Consider the following 21,064-nt stretch of genomic DNA (forward strand, 5'->3'; position numbering starts at 1 on the left):
GACAGAAGAGGGGACAGGGTGGGGAGAGACCCGGGGGTGGTGCCGCAGCGGGAGAGCGCTGCGCAGGGAGCAGGGGGCAGGAGAGATGAGAGGAGGGGGTGTCTTCCAAGAACTCAGCCCCCAGGCGTGTGTGGGGGAGGCAGGCTAAGGAGGGAAGACACGGAGGAGGAGAAACCAAAAACAAAACCTCAATGGAAACCATGAGAGAATGGTCTGGAACCAAATCTGAGAAAAGGCGAGCATGCAGAGTTCCACAGACTTTCCGATGGCTGGTGCCCCAGCCTGCGGGCGCCTGGGGGGTGGGCAGATTGGGCAGGAGGGGCCGCCTGGCCACAAGCGGCTGGCTATGCTGCCTGGGGCCAGCCAGGGTGCGGGGCAGAGGCGGGGGTGCAGGGCGCAGGCAGGGGCCGGGCCACTTACACTTGACCTGCAGGATCTGGTCACTGAGGTTGGCTTGGAGGTAGAAGGTGCTGTAGGGCGGGAGCACTAGCCCTAGGCTGGGGAGGAGGGGAGGGGAGGAGCACAAGTCACTGCTGGAGAGAGGCGGGCCCCATTGGCACCCTCCTCCCCACGGCTTTGGAGCTGGGTAGAGAGGCCCAGGCTGTGGCATCCCCTCCCCCGACCACCAGGGACACCTCTCCCTGGTTAGCTGTGAGAGATTCAGGGCCTAGGGGCCTGGGCCCTCCACTTCCCGAACTCTCCTGGAGGTCTCAGAACTCCCATCCCCAAAGCAAATCCCCATCCCGCCCCTCGCCCCAGCAGCCTCCCACAGCACACCACCCGCCCAGCCAGTCTCCTCCAGCTGGCCAGCAGCAGACTCACAGGGGCAGAATACTGTCAGTGAGCTAGGTTGTGGGGATGGGGGTGGGGGTGTTGCCATGAGAGTGGGGTCCATAGTCCCCAGAGACTCAGGCCATGTGAGAGCCAGCTAAAAGCAGGGCTGGCACTAACACAGTGAGGGGCAGTCATGGGCTGGTGCTGGAGTGTGAAGGAGACCAGCTCTTGGGGCACACAGAAGACAGTCAGTACACTCTCTGAGGCTGTGACAACTGCTGAGAGCAGGCCGGTGAATGTGCTGAGGGTGACATCCTGCATGCACACATCCAGGGATACAATCCAAGGCGGGAGGGATGTAGAGAGGGTGGTGGGGAATGGGGAGGCATCAGATGCACTGTCATGTCTCCACTGTGCGCTCCCAGGAGATGCTGCTTGTTCATGAAGGGCCAGCGAGGGACCCTTGGGACTGAGTACCCAGGAGTGAGAAGTAAGCAGCCCTGGCTGCTGGGACCCCGCTGGGATCGTGGTCACAGCCGCTGAGAACTGGCACACGGGGGTGGGGGAGGGAGGGGCAGCTGGGCTCTGGGGCTGCCCTGCCCCTCCCTGCCTGCCCAGCCTGGCCCCACTCACCTGTAGTTGGTGCTCCTTATAGGCACCCAGGTGTAGTTCCGCATCACCTCGTCTATGTACCTCTGGGAGAAAAGGCTGGGTCAGGTGCTTGGGGTAGCAGGCAGGGGTGAAGTAGGGGGTAGGAGGGTGTCCACCCTGACCTTCTGTCCCCCTTCTGCCACCTTCTCACCTCATCCAAGGACTTGACCAGTGTTCTGATCTGTTTGTGGCCCTTGTTGCCATCGATCATGCTCCGACGGATCTGGAAGGGTCAGAGACGTCAAGGGTGGGGCCCCTACCCATCTCTGCTCTGGATGCCCGCCCCCATCCCTCCTCCTCTTCTTACCTCCTCCTTGTTCTCATCCTCCAGCTCTGCATCCAGGAAGTCCAGGGTCACAGGCTCCCGGAAGTTGGTGGTCTAGGGGAGGCAGGGCAGGAAGTCAGGACTCCTTCTCTCACAGGGTTTACCCCCCATCTGCAGGCCACCCACCTGGCTCACCTGGGGCTTGAGGTTGGGGTGCAGCAACACGTAGCCATTCAGGTCAATGGCAAACACGTAGCCGTTGGCTCCAAGCTGGGGGTATAAATAGGGGGGCTTAGGGCCTGGAGGGTTGGGCAGGGATTTCCTGGGCTCCAGAGCTCTTCCTCATCCTGCCTTCCACGCTGCTGGGGGGTGCCATCTGCCTTCCTGGGTCAGGGACCCCCACATGCCACTCGGCCCCAAGCCTACCTCTCAAGCCAAGCCCAGCAGGCTGGTGCCCCTCATGCACTAGCCCTGGCCCATGCTGGCCAGCTCTGTGGGACCTGAATGTGATTTGGCCTTCTAAGCCCCTCCCCCGGGTTCTCATGGCGCTATCAGTCAGCGGAACCTCTCCACCTCCACTGGCCCCACAAGGCTGCTGTTGCCCTCCCCTCCCTTCCCCACTACGGCCTCTTCCTGGTCCCCATCTTGGTAGAGCACAGGGGGACGAGTGTACCCTTGGACTACCTGGGGTGTCCCTTCCAAGTGTAAGGGAAAGAAAAGCAGGACTCTGGACTCACCCCTTACCTCTCTGAGGCAGTTTTCTCACTGCACACGGAGGCCAAAGACACAGGGCCTTCATGTGGCTCAGGTTTAAGCATGCTGACACACATCTCCCAACCTTTTCACAACCAAGTCCCAAACTCCCTTTGCCATAGGCCCTGGGTCAGCCACACTGATCTGGCCCCTTCCCTGGCTTATGATTCTGTTTTTCACCTTCAGGCCTTTGCCCAGAGAGTTCCCTTTGCCTCCAAGGTACGCCTTCACCTCCTTTCTACCCAGGACACTCCTGCCTATGTGACAGACCAGGGGTCGACAAACTACGGCCCATGGACCACATCTGGCCCGCTGCCGGTTACTGTACTGCTGTGAGCTAAGAATGGTTTTTACATTTTTAAATGATTGAAAAAGAGGGATTTCTATTTCATGACTTGTGAAAATTATCTGAAATCCAAATTTTAGTATCTATAAACAAAATTGTATTGGAACATAGCCATGCCCATTTATTTATGTTTTGTCTCTGGCTGTTTTCTCAATGCAGCAGAATTGAGTATGAGTATTTAGGCTGGCAGAGACTAAAATATTTATAATCTGGCCCTTTACAGAAGTTTGCTGATCCCAGTTCTAGGCCCAAGATCACCTCCTCTGGAAGCCTTCCCTGACCTCCTGAACTCGGAGGACTCCACAGAGGTGTGGAAATCCCCATCAGCCTCTGCTGAGCCTGGCTTGTGTCCACAGGAGAGGCAGAACAGGGAGATGGGCAGGTAGACACTCACCGTGTAGTTGGGAGTCAGCCTCTTGATGTCATTCAGAGCCACGTCAATGCCCATCACGCCCAGGATCAGCTGGTTCTGGGAGCAGAGGCAGGGGGTCTGCAACAGGCTCAATTCTATGAGGGAGCCACTGTGCCCAACTGCCCATTCCCATGGCCTCAAGCTGCTCTCAAGCTGCTGCTCCTGTCCAGTTTAGAGGTCTGCCTATCCCCCCTCCATCCCAGACCTGTTTTGGGCATGCCCAGCTCTCCCCAGGCATGAGTAGCCCTTCCCCAGTGGGGAACCTCACCTTCTTTTCCCCAGGGCCATCCTGCGTCAGGTTGAAAACAGGGAGGGTCCCTGTCACCACCAACCCCAGCCCCTGAAGGGAGAGGAGGAGGATGGGTCAGACTCCTGTGGCCAGCCATGCCCCCACCCTGAGTGTTCAGAGCAGGGGTGCGGGGACAGGCCACCTCTCTTTCTCCTCTGTTTGGTTTACCACCATAAGGGGGCCCTCATGGGACCTGACCCTGTGGGCACATCCCGGGGGAAGGTCACCGGCCCCACCCCTTCCTTGCCCCGAGGCCTTACCAGTGCGTCCTCGTACACGTTGGTCCATTGAACCTGCTTGGCCTCCTTGCCCGCCAGCACCATGGGCCTGCCCAATACATCTAGATATTCCTGGGGAGGTGGTGGGGGCAGGGGTGGGGGGTCATGAGTCTGCCCCTCCCACTGTATCTTCCCGGTCCTGCCTCACCATGTGTCAATTAGCCACCAGGGGGCGCTCTAATCACACAGCAGCCCAAGGTTCCCACTACCCCGCGAAGCAAAGACAAGGGGCTGGGAGGAGGGGCGCCCCCAGTCTCACCTGCGTGTTGATGCGAATGGCACCGATGGAAGGGATCTCAAAATAGTAACCTGTGAGGGAAGGGGAGACAGAAGTGGGCCTGGGTGTTGCTTGGGATCCATGGCACAGGAGGCCCTGTACCCTGGGGTGTGCCTGCAGCCCTGACTGGTCTCTCAGGTTCCCTCTCTTTTTGGTGTCATTTCCTCTGAACTCATGTCCCTTTAGTGCTCCCTGCCATTACCCTGTGAACGGGACCAATGACATGGAAGGGGCTGTGAGTGTAGGGTTGTAAGGAAGCAGAACTGGGATGAAAGGAGGAGCCTGAGGCCTGAAGTCCCTCATTCTAGGATGGCAGTGACATTCAGGGTCCACCTGGAGGCCAGGCCCGATTGCATGGAGAGTTGGACTGACCAGAAAACAGATGCAGGAGCAGACAAGCTACGGACAGATGAACAATGGACAGTCAGATAGGCGGAAAGATGCTGAGTCAGATGGACAAGTTAGCCACATAGAGAGATGACCAGTCACATATACAGAAAGACAGACACTGGATGAACAAGCAGCTGGAAAGCTGGACATGTGAAGGACACGTGGACACCCAACCCAATGGATTGGCAGGACACGGCAGGCAGGCCCTGTGGCAGTGACACCCGGACAAGGTACCTTTGTTGGTGCAGGCCATCCACTGCAGGGGTGTGACGTCGTAGTTGTGCTGCCCCACGGAGAAAGTGAACACGCGCACCTGTTTGGGGCTTGAGGTTACTGCCGTGGCCGCCAGAGGACAGCCCTCCCCTGTACCGGGCCAGGTCAGGGCAGCCCCAACCTGGGCTGAGCCTCACCGTCCGGTTGGGCCAATTGTACTTCTCAAAGACGTCCTGTACGCGGTCCTCACCGCCGTCCGTGAACATCATGATCATCTTATTGCAGTTGGCACGAGTGATGTTGGACTGGGCAGGAGTAGGTGTGGGGTCAGGCAGCTTTCAGCCCCTCCCCGGTCCACGGGTGGGTCTCCTTCCCCGGAATGGGCCTGGCCCTCTGGCTCCCCTTCCCCACAGTAAGACAGTGCTATCTGCCCAGCCTGCCTGTTGGGTGCTAACAAGGCCATCTATCTTGATTTCCCTGGTGTCACCAAGCCTGGGCCCTTGCCTGTCCCTGGCCACCCGCTCGCCCACCCAGGGAGCTCACATTCTGCAGCTGATCGAAGGCATACTCAAAGCCAGCCTTGTAGCCTGTGGTGCCCTTGGCCACCATGCCCTGCACAGCTTCCTTGAACACCTTCTTGTTACGCACGTTGGCCTGAACCAGGTGTGTGAAGCATGACACGGGCTGTGCCTTTTCGTTGAACTGCAGGGACAGTGAGGGTGGTGAGTGGCCTCAGGCTGGCCCGGGCAGGCAGGGGTTGCATGGGGCAGGAGGGAGTGCCCGCCTACCGCCCTTGGCACTCACCGAGGCCACGTTCACATAGTCATCATCGGAGAGTGTGTCCAGCATCTCACAGACAGATGTCTTCATCAGCTTCAGGGTCAACCCGCTCACGCTGCCACTCCTGGGGGGTGGGTCACGGAGGCACCTGGTCGGCCTCAGATGTTCTCCTGCTGCTCCCCCATGATGTTCCCCAGCAGCAGATTCTAGTCCCTAGCCCCACCCCCACCCCACCCGCCAGCATCGCTCACTCACACATCCACGATGATGACCATGTCCTTGGGCGACGAGGCCCCCTGGATATACCTGCCCAGGAGAAGCCTCAGTTAGGGCCAGCCTCACTGAGACCTTGTGGGTTCTTCCTTCCTTCACCCACATACTGATTCAACATGTTTCTATTGAGCATCCATGGCATGGGGCAAACAGGGTTCTAGGCACTGAGGATACCACATTTAATAAAGCAGACAGTCCTTGCCCATGGCATGAGTGACCTGGTCCCCCAACATGTGAACAACCCCAAGGAGGGGTGAGCAGGTGATCAAGAGAGGCTAGGAGGCCTGTTCCATGGCCTCAGTGGCTTGTCATTTCCCCTGGCCCGGGATGAGGCACCAAGGGCAGAGTCATAGCTGCGTATGGGATTGAACAGGTGGCAGAGGAGGAGGCCAGGGAGTACCGCAGGAGAGGCAGAGCAGAGGGTAGGGGTGTCTAGGGCTCAGATGGGTACAGCAGGGGCTGGCCAAACCTACAGAGGATACATCCACCCTCGGGAACCCCCACTAGCCCAATCCCTCAGTCCCGAGGGGGTGGAGTGCCGGGCAGTGGACGGGGGGCAGAGGCAGCTGGGAGGCCTGCTTGGGTGATGGGATCCATTTTCCAGTGGCAATGATGTGTGAAATGAAAATTGGATGGAGCTGGCTGCGCCCTGCTTGGAGGCCTGGTTATCGGAAGGGAGGGGAGCAGGCGGGAGAGCTGAGGGGGTGTCCCTGCCCAGCCCCTCCTTGCTTGCTCACCAGGGTCTCCTTCGGACATCGTACAGGTCGATTTTCTTGGGGGCTCGCCATGGGGTGGCTGTGGGAGGAGAGGAGGTGACTGGGGACAGGCAGGGAAGAGCCTGGGGCTGGTAGCAGGCCTTGCAGCAGTGGCCAGGCCACCCCGCAACCAGCAAGGTGACCATCCCACCCCACGCACCTCAGGATGAGGGGGCCGGGAGATGGAGGAGGGTGGGGTGCTTAGTGGACTGGGGAGATGGGCTAGCGCTCACCTGGATAGTAGCGAGTGACTCCCGTGGCACTGCCGAAGACTTGCCACAGGAGCGTGGGGTCCTGCCTGCGGTTCTCGATGAACACATTCTCCAAGGCCTCGGTCCAGTTGAGCTCATTGAGGATGACGGTGGCTAGGGGGGAAGCAGGGGGCTGGGGTGGGAAGCGCTTCGGCTGTTCCCCCGCTGAAGCTCATCGCAGCGACACCCATGCACGGTGCCTCTCACTTAGAAAGCCTCACCTGCTCTCTGCCTACCCAGGTCTCCCTCACTTCCCAGGGCTCAGCTGGGGCTGCACCAGCTCCTCCAGGAAGACATCCTTGTCCTCATCCTAAGCAACAGCTCAGCCTACCCTTCGGCCAGGCTCCACATGATCAGGCAGGGCAGCTGTGGCCTGTGGCCCCTGCAGAGGGGCCACCCAGGTGGCAGGGAGCTATGAGCTGGGATGCCCATCCAGCCTGCTGCCTGGAGCTTGCGGCTGGTCCCCTGGGAGCTCACCCACTCAGCATGCACTCCGGGCTGCAGCCACAAGAAAGCAATTAAGGGCTCGATGATGGTGCTGGAATTATTCAGCTATTAAGGTACCTGATAAGCTGGAAGCCACTCAGCTCCATGATTAATCAACTGGGGCCAGGAGCAGGCAGGGGTGGGGGCGGGGGCTCTCGGAGGGGCACGGGCTGTGCCATGATCCTGCTGCAACATTGGCACGTGCACTTCCACACACACACACACACACACACACACACACACACACAGCCTGCACTTGTATACTGCATGCAGGTATACAACAGGTGTACCTACATCTAACCTCTGTTTCCAGCCGGATGTCATCCCCTCACCCCCAAACCTACCTGCCCAGCAGCCTCACTGCTGCCATGGGCACAGGGTCACACATGCTCATACCTACACACCACTCTGCCCTTACAAGAGGACACCAATGGGTCCTGCTTTCACAACCCCCCACCACAAGTTACCCCACCCTCCCCCTCCCTCAACCTCTGTGGCTGCACAGGTGTGACGCCCTGGCCAGACCTAGCCCCGCACACACAGAGCAAGGCTTCTCTCAGATGGATGGACTCCATCCATCTGCAACCCGGGCAGAGACTTGGGATGGCTTAAGCAGTATGCAGCCCCCCAACTCAGGACAGCCCTAAATCTGCCCAATGTGTGTGTGTGGCACATGTTCTCACATGTGCAGTGCACCTGTCTCTGCGTGTGGGACACTCAGAAAAAACAGCAGGACTTGGATACCTGCTACTGCCAGGCCTCTGTATTGCACCCCCTCCCCTGGGGGCTACTTTTTCCTCCAACTTCTCCCACCTCCTTTCTTTCCAGGTGGAGCCCTGACACCATCACCTCTCCCCGAAGATCCACTCCCCAAACGGGAACCAGAGCATGTCTTCCAAAGGCTCTGGTCTTCTTTTCAGAGAAGAAACCCTTAGAGCAGATGAAGAGCTGTGATTTATTTTTTACTTTATTTTATTTTTTGGCTGCACCACCTGGCATGCAGGAGCTTAATTCCCCGACCAGGGATCGAACCCGTGCCCCCTGCGGTGGAAGCGCAGAGCCCTAACCACTGGACCGCCAGGGAATTCCCAGAGCTGTGATTTAAAGATACAAATGCTCCAGGCTCGGCCCACAGCCTAGGGGGCGACAATATATTCTGGGGCATTCTTCCCTCTGCTCTCTCTCTCCAGACTGGGGGGCCTCTGCTGTCTTGTCGGCGGCCTAGTCCTCCCCCTCTGCTCCCACTCCCTTCTCTCTGGCCCTGCAGCTCCCCTTAACTAACCATAATGTGAAAACAAAACACATTTCTAGCATTGGCTGTGCCTATTGAACAGTATGTTATGGTCCTGTTCCTAATTTAGAAACTTAGTGAGTTGTACAATTTCTATTTTTCTCTTTAAGGAAAAAATAAAGTCAGGCTCTCAAACGTTTCACACAGTACTGTCTGCCCTGGGAGAGTCTGCCTGGCAGGTCCCACCCCTCACTGGACCTCAGTTTCCCCATCTGCACATGAGAGGCTTAGAGCAGACAGACCATCTGGGAGCCCCTCTAGCTGCTGCTGGCAGAGGAGTGTCCCTGACTCAGGTCAAGGGCCGAGAGGAGACCTGGCTGGGCTGTTGCTGCAGGTAGCCATGACCACATGCACGCTCACGCATACACTGTGAGACACACTTGTGCACACACTACAGCCCCCCACCTGGAAAGGGCGTGCTGCTCAGCCCTGTGACCACACACACACACTCACGTGCCCACACCCTCAGATCACACTGAGCTTGGAAATGGGGACCATGCCCCCTCAGGCAGGCGATTACAGATTTAATTAAAAGTGACACAGTAAATAAAAAACATATAAAATGTAATTTGTGTGGGTAGCGAGGGGTGACTAGGGAGGGCGGTGTGGCTCCTGTTTTAATTAGCGTGCCTGCCTGTGATAGTGCCCCTCGACTGGCTCGGGCAGGTGGCCTGTGGGCGGCCCTTGGAGGGTGTGGGGGGCATCCACCCTCACTCCTGCCTGAGGCTTCCCAGAAGGCCTGGCTGACCCTAAAGGTGGAGGGGCCTCCCTGAGAACCCTGGAGGATTCCCTGCTTTCTGAAGACCACGCAGAAGTTCTGGGACCTTTGCTTCAAAAACCTCCACCCAGTGGGCCCCTTGGATTCTGAGGCTACCCTGTAGGTGCCCACAGAATTGTGTCAGAACCAAGAGACTCCGGGGCCTTAAATCCTGCAGCTAGAGTTCCCCATTCAGTGTTTGACTCTTGGCCTCTTCTCCCTACACCTCCCAAGTTCTTCAGGAAGTTCATCCTCATGTCTGACTCAAATCCTTCTAGCTGTAGTGACCTGGTTTCCCCATTGTGCAAAGCTATACTGTCCCTGGAGCTTGGAATCTCAACCACCCCCTACTCAATCTCCCTGACCTCCATCTCCACCTCCCCCTGCTCACCGAGGAGAAGGAGGGAGGTGTTACAGGGTTGGTGTCTGTGAATGAGAAGTTGCTCCCTGTCCTGTGCGCATCTGATGTGGTAGGTCCTCAACCCTTCCTGCATGGGGCCAGGGAATGGGAGAGGGTAGGGAGGAGCTGCTCTGGGGACAGGTGGGGACTTGGCCCAGCACGTGGGGGAAGAGTTGTGTGCATGCATTTGTGTCAGCACGTGTATACACATGGGCAGGAGACCGTGCATGCATAGGGGTGAGAGGCTCGGTGTTTTGTGTCTTGCTGAGAGTTAGCATGAGGCTGTGCCTGAGAGTGGCTTGATGCCTGCATGTGGGCGGGTCTGAGAGGTGAGCATGTGTGACCTTGGGTGTAGGGGGCTGAAGGTGGATGGGCACCTGGGACCTAGCAGTGCCCAGGCAGTGGACCTTGCCCCCATGGTGGGTGGGGAGGGCTGCTCCCGATCACTCTGCGCACTCACAGCCTTTGTAGATGTCCGTGGGGATCTGCACAGCTGTGTATGAATAGTTGACCTTGTTCTTGAAGTTTGAGTCCTCAACGAAGTCCAGCCGTAGGGTGCTGGCCTTGGACCCCCTTTCCACATCCTCACTCTCAGGGTCGTCCTGTGGAAAGGGACCCCCCAACCATGGAAATGTCAGGGCCGGGAAATGGTGGAGTGGGGTTGGATAGAACTGCAGGCAGGGGGGCCAGAATCTAGGAGATAGGGGCATCTCAGAATCAGAGACTAAGGGGCATCTCAGAATCAGAGACAAAGAGAGAGATGGAGAGACACAGGGACAGAGAGACATGGGGTATGGACCCCTTGCCTGGGAGGCCCGTGACACCCACCTGCCCCACCCACCATCCCCACATTTACTAAACCCAAATCCCAGAGCCAAGACCAAACCAAGCCCTTCCTCACATCCTTGAAAACCAATTATCAGCGAAGGAGACAAATCTTGGAGCTAGAGAGAAGGAGTGGGCTGCAGACACCCTGCTCATAAGGACTTGCTCTGTGTAATCACAGGACGGCCTCAGCACCCCGTCCCAGGAGCTTTGCAACGTACACCCCTCAATTTGGCCCCACCTATCCCCTGCATGGAGTTCCTTTGGCACCAGGGAGAGGGCCCTAGCCCCATCTGGGGGAGGGGCACCACCCCCTGCAGCAGGGTGGCTCTAGGGGCTGAGCTGGAGAGCGGGGAGTCCGGGGGAGAGCTGGGCTTGGGTAGGGGCTAGCACTGAGACCTGGTAACCTCCAGAAGGAGGGTCTGTGGTGCCTGCTAGCAGCAGCAGGACTATAAAGGCCCCCCGCTGACTTTCTAAAATGAGTCGCAGCCCTCTGACAGGTGCCAATTACAGCATCTCTCGGCCAGGCAGGCTGGGCATGCGCCGTGCGCCCCTGCCCACCACCACAGGCTGGCAGGAGTGGGTCTGCCGCAGCCGAGGTGGGGGGTGGGCAGGCACGGGTGCAGGTGTGCAAGGGGGAAGGGAAGATGGAGGTAGAGAGGGAAGGGGAAGACGGAGAAAAGCCAGATGGGGAGGCAAGGAGAGATGGAGAGCCAGGCGAGGTAGGCGCAGAGCTGGGGGTCTTTGTGCCCTGGGAGGAGGGAGTATAAGCAGCTGAAACAGCCACATGTTCCCTCACTGCCCCTCAATGCCCCTGTGACCGATGGGGAGGCAAGGAGAGATGGAGAGCCAGGCGAGGTAGGCGCAGAGCTGGGGGTCTTTGTGCCCTGGGAGGAGGGAGTATAAGCAGCTGAAACAGCCACATGTTCCCTCACTGCCCCTGTGACCACCTTCAGCACCAGGCTCAGCTCATTTACTCTCCCCAGTGGATCTCACGTGACGGCCGACCCCACTGCTCACTGGGTCCGGGGCACACCCCTCGTGTTCCTGCCGCCAGGCTGTCTGTCTGGGGAAAGGGTGATCGTGCCTCCCCACCCAGCCAGCTGTGCTCTCCCCGCCCAGGGAGTGCTCTGGGTGCACCCTCAGGCCTGGGGAATGAATTACTGCCTGGATGGTGGGTGCAGCTGGCTGGAGGGCCTGCAGCAAACACCCTTTTCATCTCTTCAAGATTGGATTTTGTAACAGCAAAATCCAAGCCATCTACTGCCCTGCCATTGCCCCTCACCCAGTGTGCCACCCCTCTGCCCACCTCGGCACACCCTAGGAGGACCCTCAGAAGCTCCTGGATGCTGGGTAAAGCTGGGGCAGGCAGCTGCTGAGGATGGAGGCCAGAGCAGGGAGCCGGCCGCCTCTGAGGTGTGAGCCACTCACGTTCTGCTGGGAGGAGGGGGAAGTGCGGGAGAAGAAAGCCCCTGAAATGTCAGCGGCAGATGAAGGGCGCTGGAAAATTTAATCTCCCAACTTTCCCAACTAATGTGACATTTGGATTCTGTTCTGATAAGCTATCAGCTGGCGAACTTTTTCCTTCCTTCTTTCCCCCCTACCCCCACCTTCTGGCTGGTAATTTAAAAGTAAATGGTCTAGAAAGATCTCTAACTGTACCTCTGGCAAAGATTAAAAAAACAAAACAACGTAACAGGCAGGAGAGTTGGGGAATGTGTGCATGCTGATATTTATACCGGGGCTGGGAAGGCTGGGATTTTGGCCTAATTGACCCTGGCCCAGCCCCACCCGGGGTGAATCTCCCTCCCTATGCTATCCCTAGCCCCCCAGCAGATGTCCAAGGGGCTGGGGGCAGGGAGTCAGTGATTTAGAGCCAGGGGTTGGGGGCTGCTGGGAGCAGGGAGTCCAGGGAGGGGGCCGGGCAACAGACTGGCCAAGGAGACCCCTTAGTGTCACCCCGACGCCCAGGGGCTTTGTACGGTGGGCAACTGCAGTCTCCTGGTTTATATTTAATGCACTGATTGCTAAAATTACAGCCCGCTGCTGAGGGGGGTAAGGAATTAGATTCAGGGTCTAATTAAAGGTTTGTTCTTCATTTGAATTTCAGATTCCAGCTTTAATTTTAGCAACTTCTCTGGGAGCCACGGAGGCTCAGCCAAGGGGGAAGCACACCTGCTTTAGCCCACCCACCCCTCCTTCTCTGCGGCCCTGCCTGCCTGCCTGCCCTCCTGAAGGCTCACCAAGGCCAGCCTGGCATCACAGACCCTCTGCAGGAATCCCTTCCTGCCTGCCCCCCTCTTGGTGCCACTGGATACTTCCTGCTCGCCCCAGGCAACCCCCCCAGGCCAATAGGCCCAAGAGTGGGAGTCTAGCTTTTGGGTCTTCTGCACCAGCCAGCACAGGTGGGGCCCCAGAGACTGAGTTGTGACACCTCTGTTTACAGAGGAAATAACCGGGTTCAACTACTTTTGCCTCAAAAGCAGGCAGATGAATTTGGACCTTGATAGGTTCACCAAAACAGTCTGTTCCAAGTGCCCTGCACACTCAGACACTCTTGTCTCCTCTGTAGACCCCCTCACACCCCAAATGGTCACACTTTGTGAGTCCTCTGGTGACGGGGACCTCTCTCTGTCACAGGGCCACCCAAGCAGACGTGAACCAGTCAGTGAGGCAGAAGAGCAGCGTAGCTCTGGGTTCTCGGGTCAGTCCCAGCACCACCACTGCCGGGGTGGTGACCCCTGATGAGTCAGAGCCCTCTCCTCCATCTGAAGAACAGGCACAGGGACTGGGCTGCCTCTACAGCTGGGGTGAGACTGACTTAGCCCAGGGCCAACACTGATCGTGGGGCCAGGCTGTGGGGTGGTCAGCACACGGAAGCCACTTTCCCCTCACCACAGGGAAGGGTACCTGCACTCACCTGAAACACACCTGCATCCCGGCCCCGCCTGCCTACCTCCAGGAAGCCCTCCCCGCCTGCTCGCTCTCTCCCCGACTCTCGCAGCACTCAGCATCCCTCTGTCCTCCCGATGCTGGCACCTGAACTGACCTAGGGGAGGAGGTCCAAGAGCCTCACCACCCTGCCCAGGGATGGGGCTGGGCCCGCCCCACACTGTACAGTGAAGCTGTGCCCCCTGGTGCCACAGAGAAACAGCCCTGGAGGGGTCAGGGCCTCTAGGGAATTGTGGGAGGTGTAGGGCGGGGACCTGTGCAGCCACAACTCTGCAAGGCCAAGCTCAGAATGCTGAAGAGTGCTGAGTCCTAACACTCATTTTACAGCAGAGGCCGTGAGGTCCCAGAGAGGGGTTGTGGCTCTGGCAGCTCCCCATCCCTGCCAGCATGGGTGGGGGCACTTACCAGCTCAGCGTCGGCCTTGGCGTCATAGTACACGATGTCTTCCTCCTGGTGGGGAAGAGAAGCCTCATCACTCACGGTCTCCTGAGGTGCGGCCAGGACCCCCAGCTCTAAGGCCTGGAATGGCCCCCTCAGATTCCTCTGGGGCAGAGACCGCCCCCTTACCCATCCAGAGCTGCCATCCAGGGAGGGCTGGATGAGTCAGGCTGGATGCCCCACCCACACCCCAGCCAGACCGTCCTCAGGAGCTCTCACAGGCACCAGGAGCATGTGGTACCTCGGGTCGGTACGCCCGGGGCTCCCTGACTCTAGGATCAGGGTCTCTGCACTGCAGCCCTGCTGGGAGGTAAGGTTAGACCCAGCGTATCTGCAGAGACTCTGGCTGAGGCAGTACCAAGGGGGAATTGAGGAAGATGGAAAAATAGAGCCGAGTCTGGGAAAGAGTGAAATAATGACTCGACACCGCATCTTCCAATTTCTTCTATTAAAAAGCCTGCTCATTACGAGCATGTACTTATTAATTATCTGTGATTTGTTGTGAAATGCAAGGGGGTTTACACAACAGGAGCGGGAGAAAACAAAGCCCGGCCCCCGTGCCTGCCTCCCAGCCCTTGCCTGCCTTTGCTAGCACCGCGTGTCCTGGCCTCGCCCGCTTGCCCGCCGCCTGGGTTCTCAGCCATCTGCACATCATAATCACCGGCCACCCCAGGGACCCGTAACACAAACGGGCTAATTTCATGTTTAATGATCTTTAATCAGAACTGAGCATGGCTGACAGCAGCTGCCAGAAGGTAAATCTGGTGCCATCAGGTGCCACCCACTCAGGAGGGGCCACCCCAACCCCTGCCTTGATAGGCCCTAAGGCCAGGACACAAGATAGGGCCACTGTCCGAGTCACCCTCCCCTGGTGCTCCTCAGCCCTGTTTTGTACAGCAAAAACCTGCAGCATGGCCCTGGCAGTCCCTTGTTCACTGGGAGCCTGTTTCTTTGTGGTCTGCAAATGGGGGTGATGACCAAGTGTGCTCCCAAGGGTCTCGGTGTAAAACAGCAAGCACAGAGCCAGCACTTACTCCATGGTGGGCCACCCCTTGCCTGGGCCTGGCTGGGCCCCATGTGCTGTGTGACCGCAGGGCTGCACTGTTCCCTCTCTGAGCTCAGGCTCCTCATGGAGGGAGGGACTTTAGCCTTGGTGACTGTCCAGGTGCTGGGTCTGAGGCCACGGTTTGAGGTGGCTGGTACCGGGGCTAGTTGTGGGGAACAGTCATGGGTTCTCTCCCACCAGAGGTCTGGGGGGGTGCAGGACGCTGGCTGGACCTATAGGTATAGTCCAAGCATTCTGGAACATTGACTACAGGCCTGGCACCACGCCTGGGCAAGACCACACCTCCTGATGACTGAAAGACCGAAGTTTCAGTCCTGTGAGGTATCTGCTGTGTCTAGCTAGGCCTCACACTCACTGCGGTACAGGGTTCTCCCAACAGCCCTATGACCCCGTTATACAGATGAGGAAGATAAGGCAGGGATAAAAAAGGCGTTGCACCCTGGCTCCATTCTGCCTTCTCGACTCATCTCCAACCCCTCCCACACCTGCCCAACCACCAGTCCAGAGAGACTGGAGCTCAGGTGGGCCCGGGGTGGGGGTGAGGGCCGGGGCCCAGGCTCCAGGGTGCTCAGCCTTTCCCTGGGCCCAGCTCTGACCCAAGCGCGTAATGAAAGCTGACATTACATCAAACACAATAAGGAGTTTCGGTTGATGAAGATCATTCCTGAACACACAAACCTATTAAACCCAGGGGAAAAAATATCAATTCAACACAGTCACTGGCAAAAAGAAAATGTGATTTGTTATCTAAAAGGGGGTTATAAACACGGCTCTGATGCTCTTTCCCTCTGTAATGAAAATAGGCAGGCACAGGGGGAGGACTGCAGATTAGAACATGGGGCTTCACTCACCAACTTTTTAGGCAAACCTTCTGCAAGGGCGGAAAAGGGCATGGGTGATGGGTGGGGGTTGGTGGCTCTAGGCCTCCAGAGTGACCTTCATAGTGGCCCTCCTCTGGGCTCCCCTCACTGACCATGCCTGGGTCTTGCCTGACCTGGGCTGTCCCTGGCACACCTGGCATTCACCTGGGCCACCCCTCCAGCTACTCCAATGGCTCCCTTTGTCTCTTTGTCCTGCTGTTTCATGGACTCAGTGGAGGATGAGATGTTGGTGGCATCAGTGACACAGGGGGAATGTATCACACAGAAGGATTCTAGCCCCCGCCTTCAGACTGCAGGTGAGGCTCAGGAATCTGTATGCAGTCTTGGTGCCCCAGGGGCTCGGATACACGTGGGCAGGACTCCTCCCTACCCCTCCCATCTTGAGAGGGCCCATGTCCCTTCCTTGGTAGAGAGTGGCATTAGCTATGGATGGTGGCGGGCAAGGTCACATGTGTGAAAATACATTGTAAACCCAGCTGTGGTCGCTATGTTTGATATGATGTGGAGCTGGGGACGGGGCAGGATGGGGCCATTAGGGTCTGGTAGGAGGGTCCCTGGAAAGGCCTCTGTGTCTGCTTTGGGCTGCGGGTGCCCCAGTGTCCACCACTAGTGCCCTGTCTCTGGGACACAACAAGGAGGCAGTACTACCTAGCGATTATGTGCAGGGGACTTGGCAAAGGGTCCTGGCCTCAAATCCTGACCTGAACTTGTGAGCTCTGGGATACTGAGCAGTGAGTGAAGACTGAGGCTGAAGCCTCACAAGTCCCTGTGGCCCCACGGGGACTCCTGGAGGTCACCTCCATCTCACCGATGAGGCAAGGGTGCCTGTTAAACCCTTCAGCCTCAGTAAGGCTTTACCTCAGGGTTTTGATTTTCCACTTGTAAAATCAGAATGATGATGCTAGGAGGACAGGGAGTGAGGAGGCCTCTCCAGGGGTTCGGGCCAACTCAACCCATGAGTGGCCCCCTTAAGCTTATAACTTCACAGGCCCGGGAGGGGTCTGAATGTGGAAGAAACCCTCTGGTTGGGGTGAAACGTGTGTCCTTAATGTCCAGGGTACACACTTCTGACACCCCCTCCATTACATGGTATTTTAGGGGCCATTTTGCACAAACTGGGCAGGGAGTGGGGGGAATCACCCGCTTTGAACTCACACACATGCCTCCCCCCAGAGTGGATTTCTGTGCATACACGACACATGAGGAGTGGGGCTAGGGGGCCCACACGGCCCTTGTATAGATGACACACACACTCTCCTTAGCTGGAGGTGAGCCCAAGAGAGAACATGAGGGACGCTGACAGGTGGGCAGCAGGGTGAGGAAGTGAGAGTGGGTGAACATGGGGAATAGCAGTTGGCATCTACGTTTGGTGCCATGGAAGGCGGCTCCTGTGGCTTGGTCAGACCTGACTGCTGCTTGCTCACCAGGCCCCTGTGCAGGACCCAGGCAGCTACCCGGCTGCACCAGTGAGGATGCTTGGCCTTCCTGCCCTGGCTCACTGCCAGCTCAGCTCAGCCAAGAGGACTGTTTTCTGAGAGAGCCATCTGTCGCCGGCTTGGCAGAGAGGCAGGCAGCAGGCCCTGTGGCTGGGGCAGACCTCAGGCCGGGGAACCACCTGTCCTGTCCAGCCAGCTCCTTGGCCTGGCCCAGCCTTCACAGCCTTCTCTTTAGGTTCCCAGGCAGAGCTATGTCTCCCGTTAGACTCCCAGGGCAGGGCTTTGTCTCCTGCAGGCACGGGGGCTGGCACTGAGGCCCTGGAACCAATGGCTTCTTCTGCCTCCCTGACCCATGCCCTGGCCCAGTTCCTCCTTGGTGGCCGTCTAGATAGAAGATAATGCTGGCACAATGAGGTGCTGGCACCAGGCACAGGGTCCGGCAGGTGGGCCATCTTCATCCACACTAAGTGTTATGGGCACCAAAGCACCTGCTGCCTGTCTACAGCGGCCATGGGAGGTGCTGCCTGCTAACAAGGGCTGTGGTGTCCAAGGGCTGCAGCCAGGGCTTTAGCTACAGGTTCCCTACCCTTGCCATGGCAAGGAGTGTGGGGTCATGACCTGGGACTAGGGAGAGGAGCATGGCTTCACATCCAGATATTTTCCCCCCACTCTCTTGTCTCTCTTGACCTTGCAGACTTCAGGATCCCCCAAGTCCCTGGGCTGGTGTCAATGGTGTGATTGTGTGTGTGTGTGTGTGTGTGTGTGTGTGTGTTTGTGTGTGTTTGTGTGTATGTGTGTACACCATTGCTCGTTTCTCAGAGGTCTGCATGCAAACCTACTGTGTGCTATTGACACAGGAAGGGCCACACCCTACTGATCATGCAGTGGATTCCAGTCTGGCCCCATGGGTCAAGGGTTTCCTCTGTGCCCAGAACTGCTGACTGCCATCCTCCCCACCTCAGAGGTAAGAAGACTGAGTCCTGGCTGGGCACATGGACAGGTGATTGGGCAGCACTGAGTCAGGCTCAACTGCTTCTGGCCAAGAGGAGCCAGTTGGGGCAGACAGATGAGCCCACTGGGCCACTGGCCTGGGAGCCTGCACTGGGAACCATCTGTGATGGGGGCACCAAAGGCGGGTGCTGTGGGCAGTGGGGGCTAATCCTAGAGTTGTGGCCAGAAAGAGGAGCTCTAGGGAGTTAACTGGAGTGGGAGGTGTTGCCCTTCTGAAGGAGGTAAGGGCATTCCTAAGAAGGCCTGGCTTGTGTGAAGGGCCTGAGTTTGCCACTGGGTGTGCTCCTGAATGCTGGGAAGGAACATGACTCCTTATCTGTCACCTCCTGAACGTTGTTGGGAAGGACGTAGTTTCAAGGGTGGGTGGTATGCCTTCAAGGGACAAAACATCATCCTTTCTGCAGACTGAAGTCCCCATATCCCCCATGGCATGGACAGTCTGCACCCTGGCAGCTCTCCCTGGCAGCCCAGGCAGGGCTGGCTGGCAAATCAGCTAATGGGCCCATCATTAGCACTGATGCCTTTTAGCCCGGCAGCTGGGCAGCTCAGCGCTCCTGGGGAAGAGAAGGGCCCTGACCTTGCACAGCTGGAAAGGAGGGGGCGCCTACAGCTCCACCCTGCCCAAGCTACCTGTGGGACAGACAAACAGGTAGACTAATGGACTGGTGGGGGTGGGCAACGAGCATAAGGCAAACAAGGCTGGGCCCAGCTGGCCCTGTGGTCACACCCATAGCTGCGGGCATCTCAGGTCAAGCCAGGGGGATGGGGCCAGCAGAGCCCTCTTCTGCCTTAGGACAGAAGCACCCAGAGCCTATGGGCTGGTGTGGCCAGAGAGATGCACCCATACCATCACCAACTTGCACCTACACGGCCTGATGTGTGGACCGACCCTTTCACACATCACACCTGAGCTGACAGATAGCCCCCGACACCAGCTGGTCATTTGCCAAATGGGAAAACTGAAGCCCAGAGAGGGGTGAGCCCTTGCTGGGTCCCGCAGGGACTGTGACCCAGTGTGCAGGGAGTGGGTCCTCAAGTAGCACCGTCTCAGCATCCCCTGGACAGGCTGAGACCTGGGCCTTCCTTCCCAGTAGGCCCCCGTGGTGCCCACTCTGGCCTGCGATAAGCCGTTTCTGTCTTGGAGTAGCTGAAAATCAGGGGTCAGGGGTCCAGTAGGACGATCCTTGGAAATCTTGGGTTTTCTGCAGAGTCAGGAAGAAAAAACAGGTTTGGGGCCGAGGCAGCCTCTTCGTCTTCCTGTTTGGGGCCTACACTGGGAGGGAGAGAAAGCCAGGCCGAGGGCTTGCATTCCCTTATTTCCTGATTCCTTCATTCCCTCTCCTGTGCCTGCTCTGCGTGTCTGTCCTGGGTGGGGAGGGGAGGAAGCAGATTGTCAGAAACAAAAGAAGGGACAGAGCAGGAGCCAAGGGTTCTGGATTCCCAGAAGGTGGAGGGGCTGATGGGCTGGGCAGCAGGAGCAGCCTCACTGGGAAGAGGCAAGACAAGCTGGGCTTTCAAAAGGAGGAAAGTTTTTTTGTTATTGAGCTGCATGAGTTGCTTATAAATTTTGGAGATTAATCCTTTGTCAGTTGCTTCATTTGCAACTATTTTCTCCCATTCTGAGGGTTGTCTTTTGGTCTTGTTTATGGTTTCCTTTGCTGTGCAAAAGCTTTTAAGTTTCATTAGGTCCCATTTGTTTATTTTTGTTTTTATTTCCATTTCTCTAGGAGGTGGGTCAAAAAGGATCTTGCTGTGATTTATGTCATAGAGTGTTCTGCCTATGTTTTCCTCTAAGAGTTTGATAGTGTCTGGCCTTAACATTTAGGTCTTTAATCCATTTTGAGCTTACTTTTGTGTATGGTGTTAGGGAGTGTTCTAATCTCATACTTTTACATGTACCTGTACAGTTTTCCCAGCACCACTTATTGAAGAGGCTGTCTTTTCTCCACTGTATATCCTTCCCTCCTTTATCAAAGATAAGGTGACCATATGTGTGTGGGTTTATCTCTGGGCTCTCTATCCTGTTCCATTGATCTATATTTCTGTTTTTGTGCCAGTACCATACTGTCTTGATTACTGTAACCTTGTAGTATAATCGGAAGTCAGGGAGCCTGATTCCTCCAGCTCCATTTTTCGTTCTCAAGATTGCTTTGGCTATTCGGGGTCTTTTGTGTTTCCATACAAATTGTGAAATTTTTTGTTCTACTTCTGTGAAAAATGCCAGTGGTAGTTTGATAGGGATTGCATTGAATCTGTAGATTGCTTTGGGTAGTAGAGTCATTTTCACAATGTTGATTCTTCCAATCCAAGAACATGGTATATCTCTCCACCTATTTGTATCATCTTTAATTTCTTTCATCAGTGTCTTATAATTTTCTGCATACAGGTCTTTTGTCTCCTTAAGTAGGTTTATTCCTAGATATTTTATTCTTTTTGTTGCAATGGTAAATGGGAGTGTTTTCTTAATTTCACTCTCAGATTTTTCATCATTAGTGTATAAGAATGCCAGAGATTTCTGTGCATTAATTTTGTATCCTGCTACTTTACCAAATTCATTGATTAGCTCTAGTAGTTTCCTGGTAGCCTCCTTAGGATTCTCTATGTATAGTATCATGTCATCTGCAAACAGTGACAGCTTTACTTCTTCTTTTCCTATTTGGATTCCTTTTATTTCTTTTTCTTCTCTGATTGCTGTGGCTAGAACTTCCAAAACTATGTTGAATAAGAGTGGTGAGAGTGGGCAACCTTGTCTTGTTCCTGATCTTAGTGGAAATGCTTTCAGTTTTTCACCATTGAGAACAATGCTGGCTGTAG

The 21,064-nt window shown here is 56.6% G+C and overlaps 1 protein-coding gene across 1 annotated transcript in view; it reads right to left on the minus strand.

Moving 5' to 3' along the window:
• The window catches only part of LOC102993151 (voltage-dependent calcium channel subunit alpha-2/delta-2), a 74,179-nt gene that overhangs the window by 1,295 nt on the left and 51,820 nt on the right, over positions 1 to 21,064 (minus strand). Inside the window, exons 5-22 of the mRNA XM_028479492.1 lie at positions 13,824 to 13,868; positions 10,102 to 10,243; positions 6,690 to 6,821; positions 6,439 to 6,496; positions 5,684 to 5,734; positions 5,453 to 5,552; positions 5,192 to 5,350; positions 4,846 to 4,953; positions 4,670 to 4,748; positions 4,028 to 4,077; positions 3,751 to 3,840; positions 3,470 to 3,541; positions 3,184 to 3,258; positions 1,886 to 1,960; positions 1,733 to 1,804; positions 1,577 to 1,648; positions 1,408 to 1,469; positions 421 to 497 (exon numbers count right to left, since the gene is read on the minus strand). Of these exons, the coding sequence (XP_028335293.1) occupies positions 421 to 497; positions 1,408 to 1,469; positions 1,577 to 1,648; positions 1,733 to 1,804; positions 1,886 to 1,960; positions 3,184 to 3,258; positions 3,470 to 3,541; positions 3,751 to 3,840; positions 4,028 to 4,077; positions 4,670 to 4,748; positions 4,846 to 4,953; positions 5,192 to 5,350; positions 5,453 to 5,552; positions 5,684 to 5,734; positions 6,439 to 6,496; positions 6,690 to 6,821; positions 10,102 to 10,243; positions 13,824 to 13,868 (1,519 nt within the window). The remainder of the gene's footprint in view (positions 1 to 420; positions 498 to 1,407; positions 1,470 to 1,576; positions 1,649 to 1,732; positions 1,805 to 1,885; positions 1,961 to 3,183; positions 3,259 to 3,469; positions 3,542 to 3,750; positions 3,841 to 4,027; positions 4,078 to 4,669; positions 4,749 to 4,845; positions 4,954 to 5,191; positions 5,351 to 5,452; positions 5,553 to 5,683; positions 5,735 to 6,438; positions 6,497 to 6,689; positions 6,822 to 10,101; positions 10,244 to 13,823; positions 13,869 to 21,064) is intronic.

This window comes from Physeter macrocephalus, chromosome 18, assembly GCF_002837175.3.
Source record: "Physeter macrocephalus isolate SW-GA chromosome 18, ASM283717v5, whole genome shotgun sequence".
In the NCBI taxonomy this organism is placed as follows: Eukaryota; Metazoa; Chordata; class Mammalia; order Artiodactyla; family Physeteridae; genus Physeter; species Physeter macrocephalus.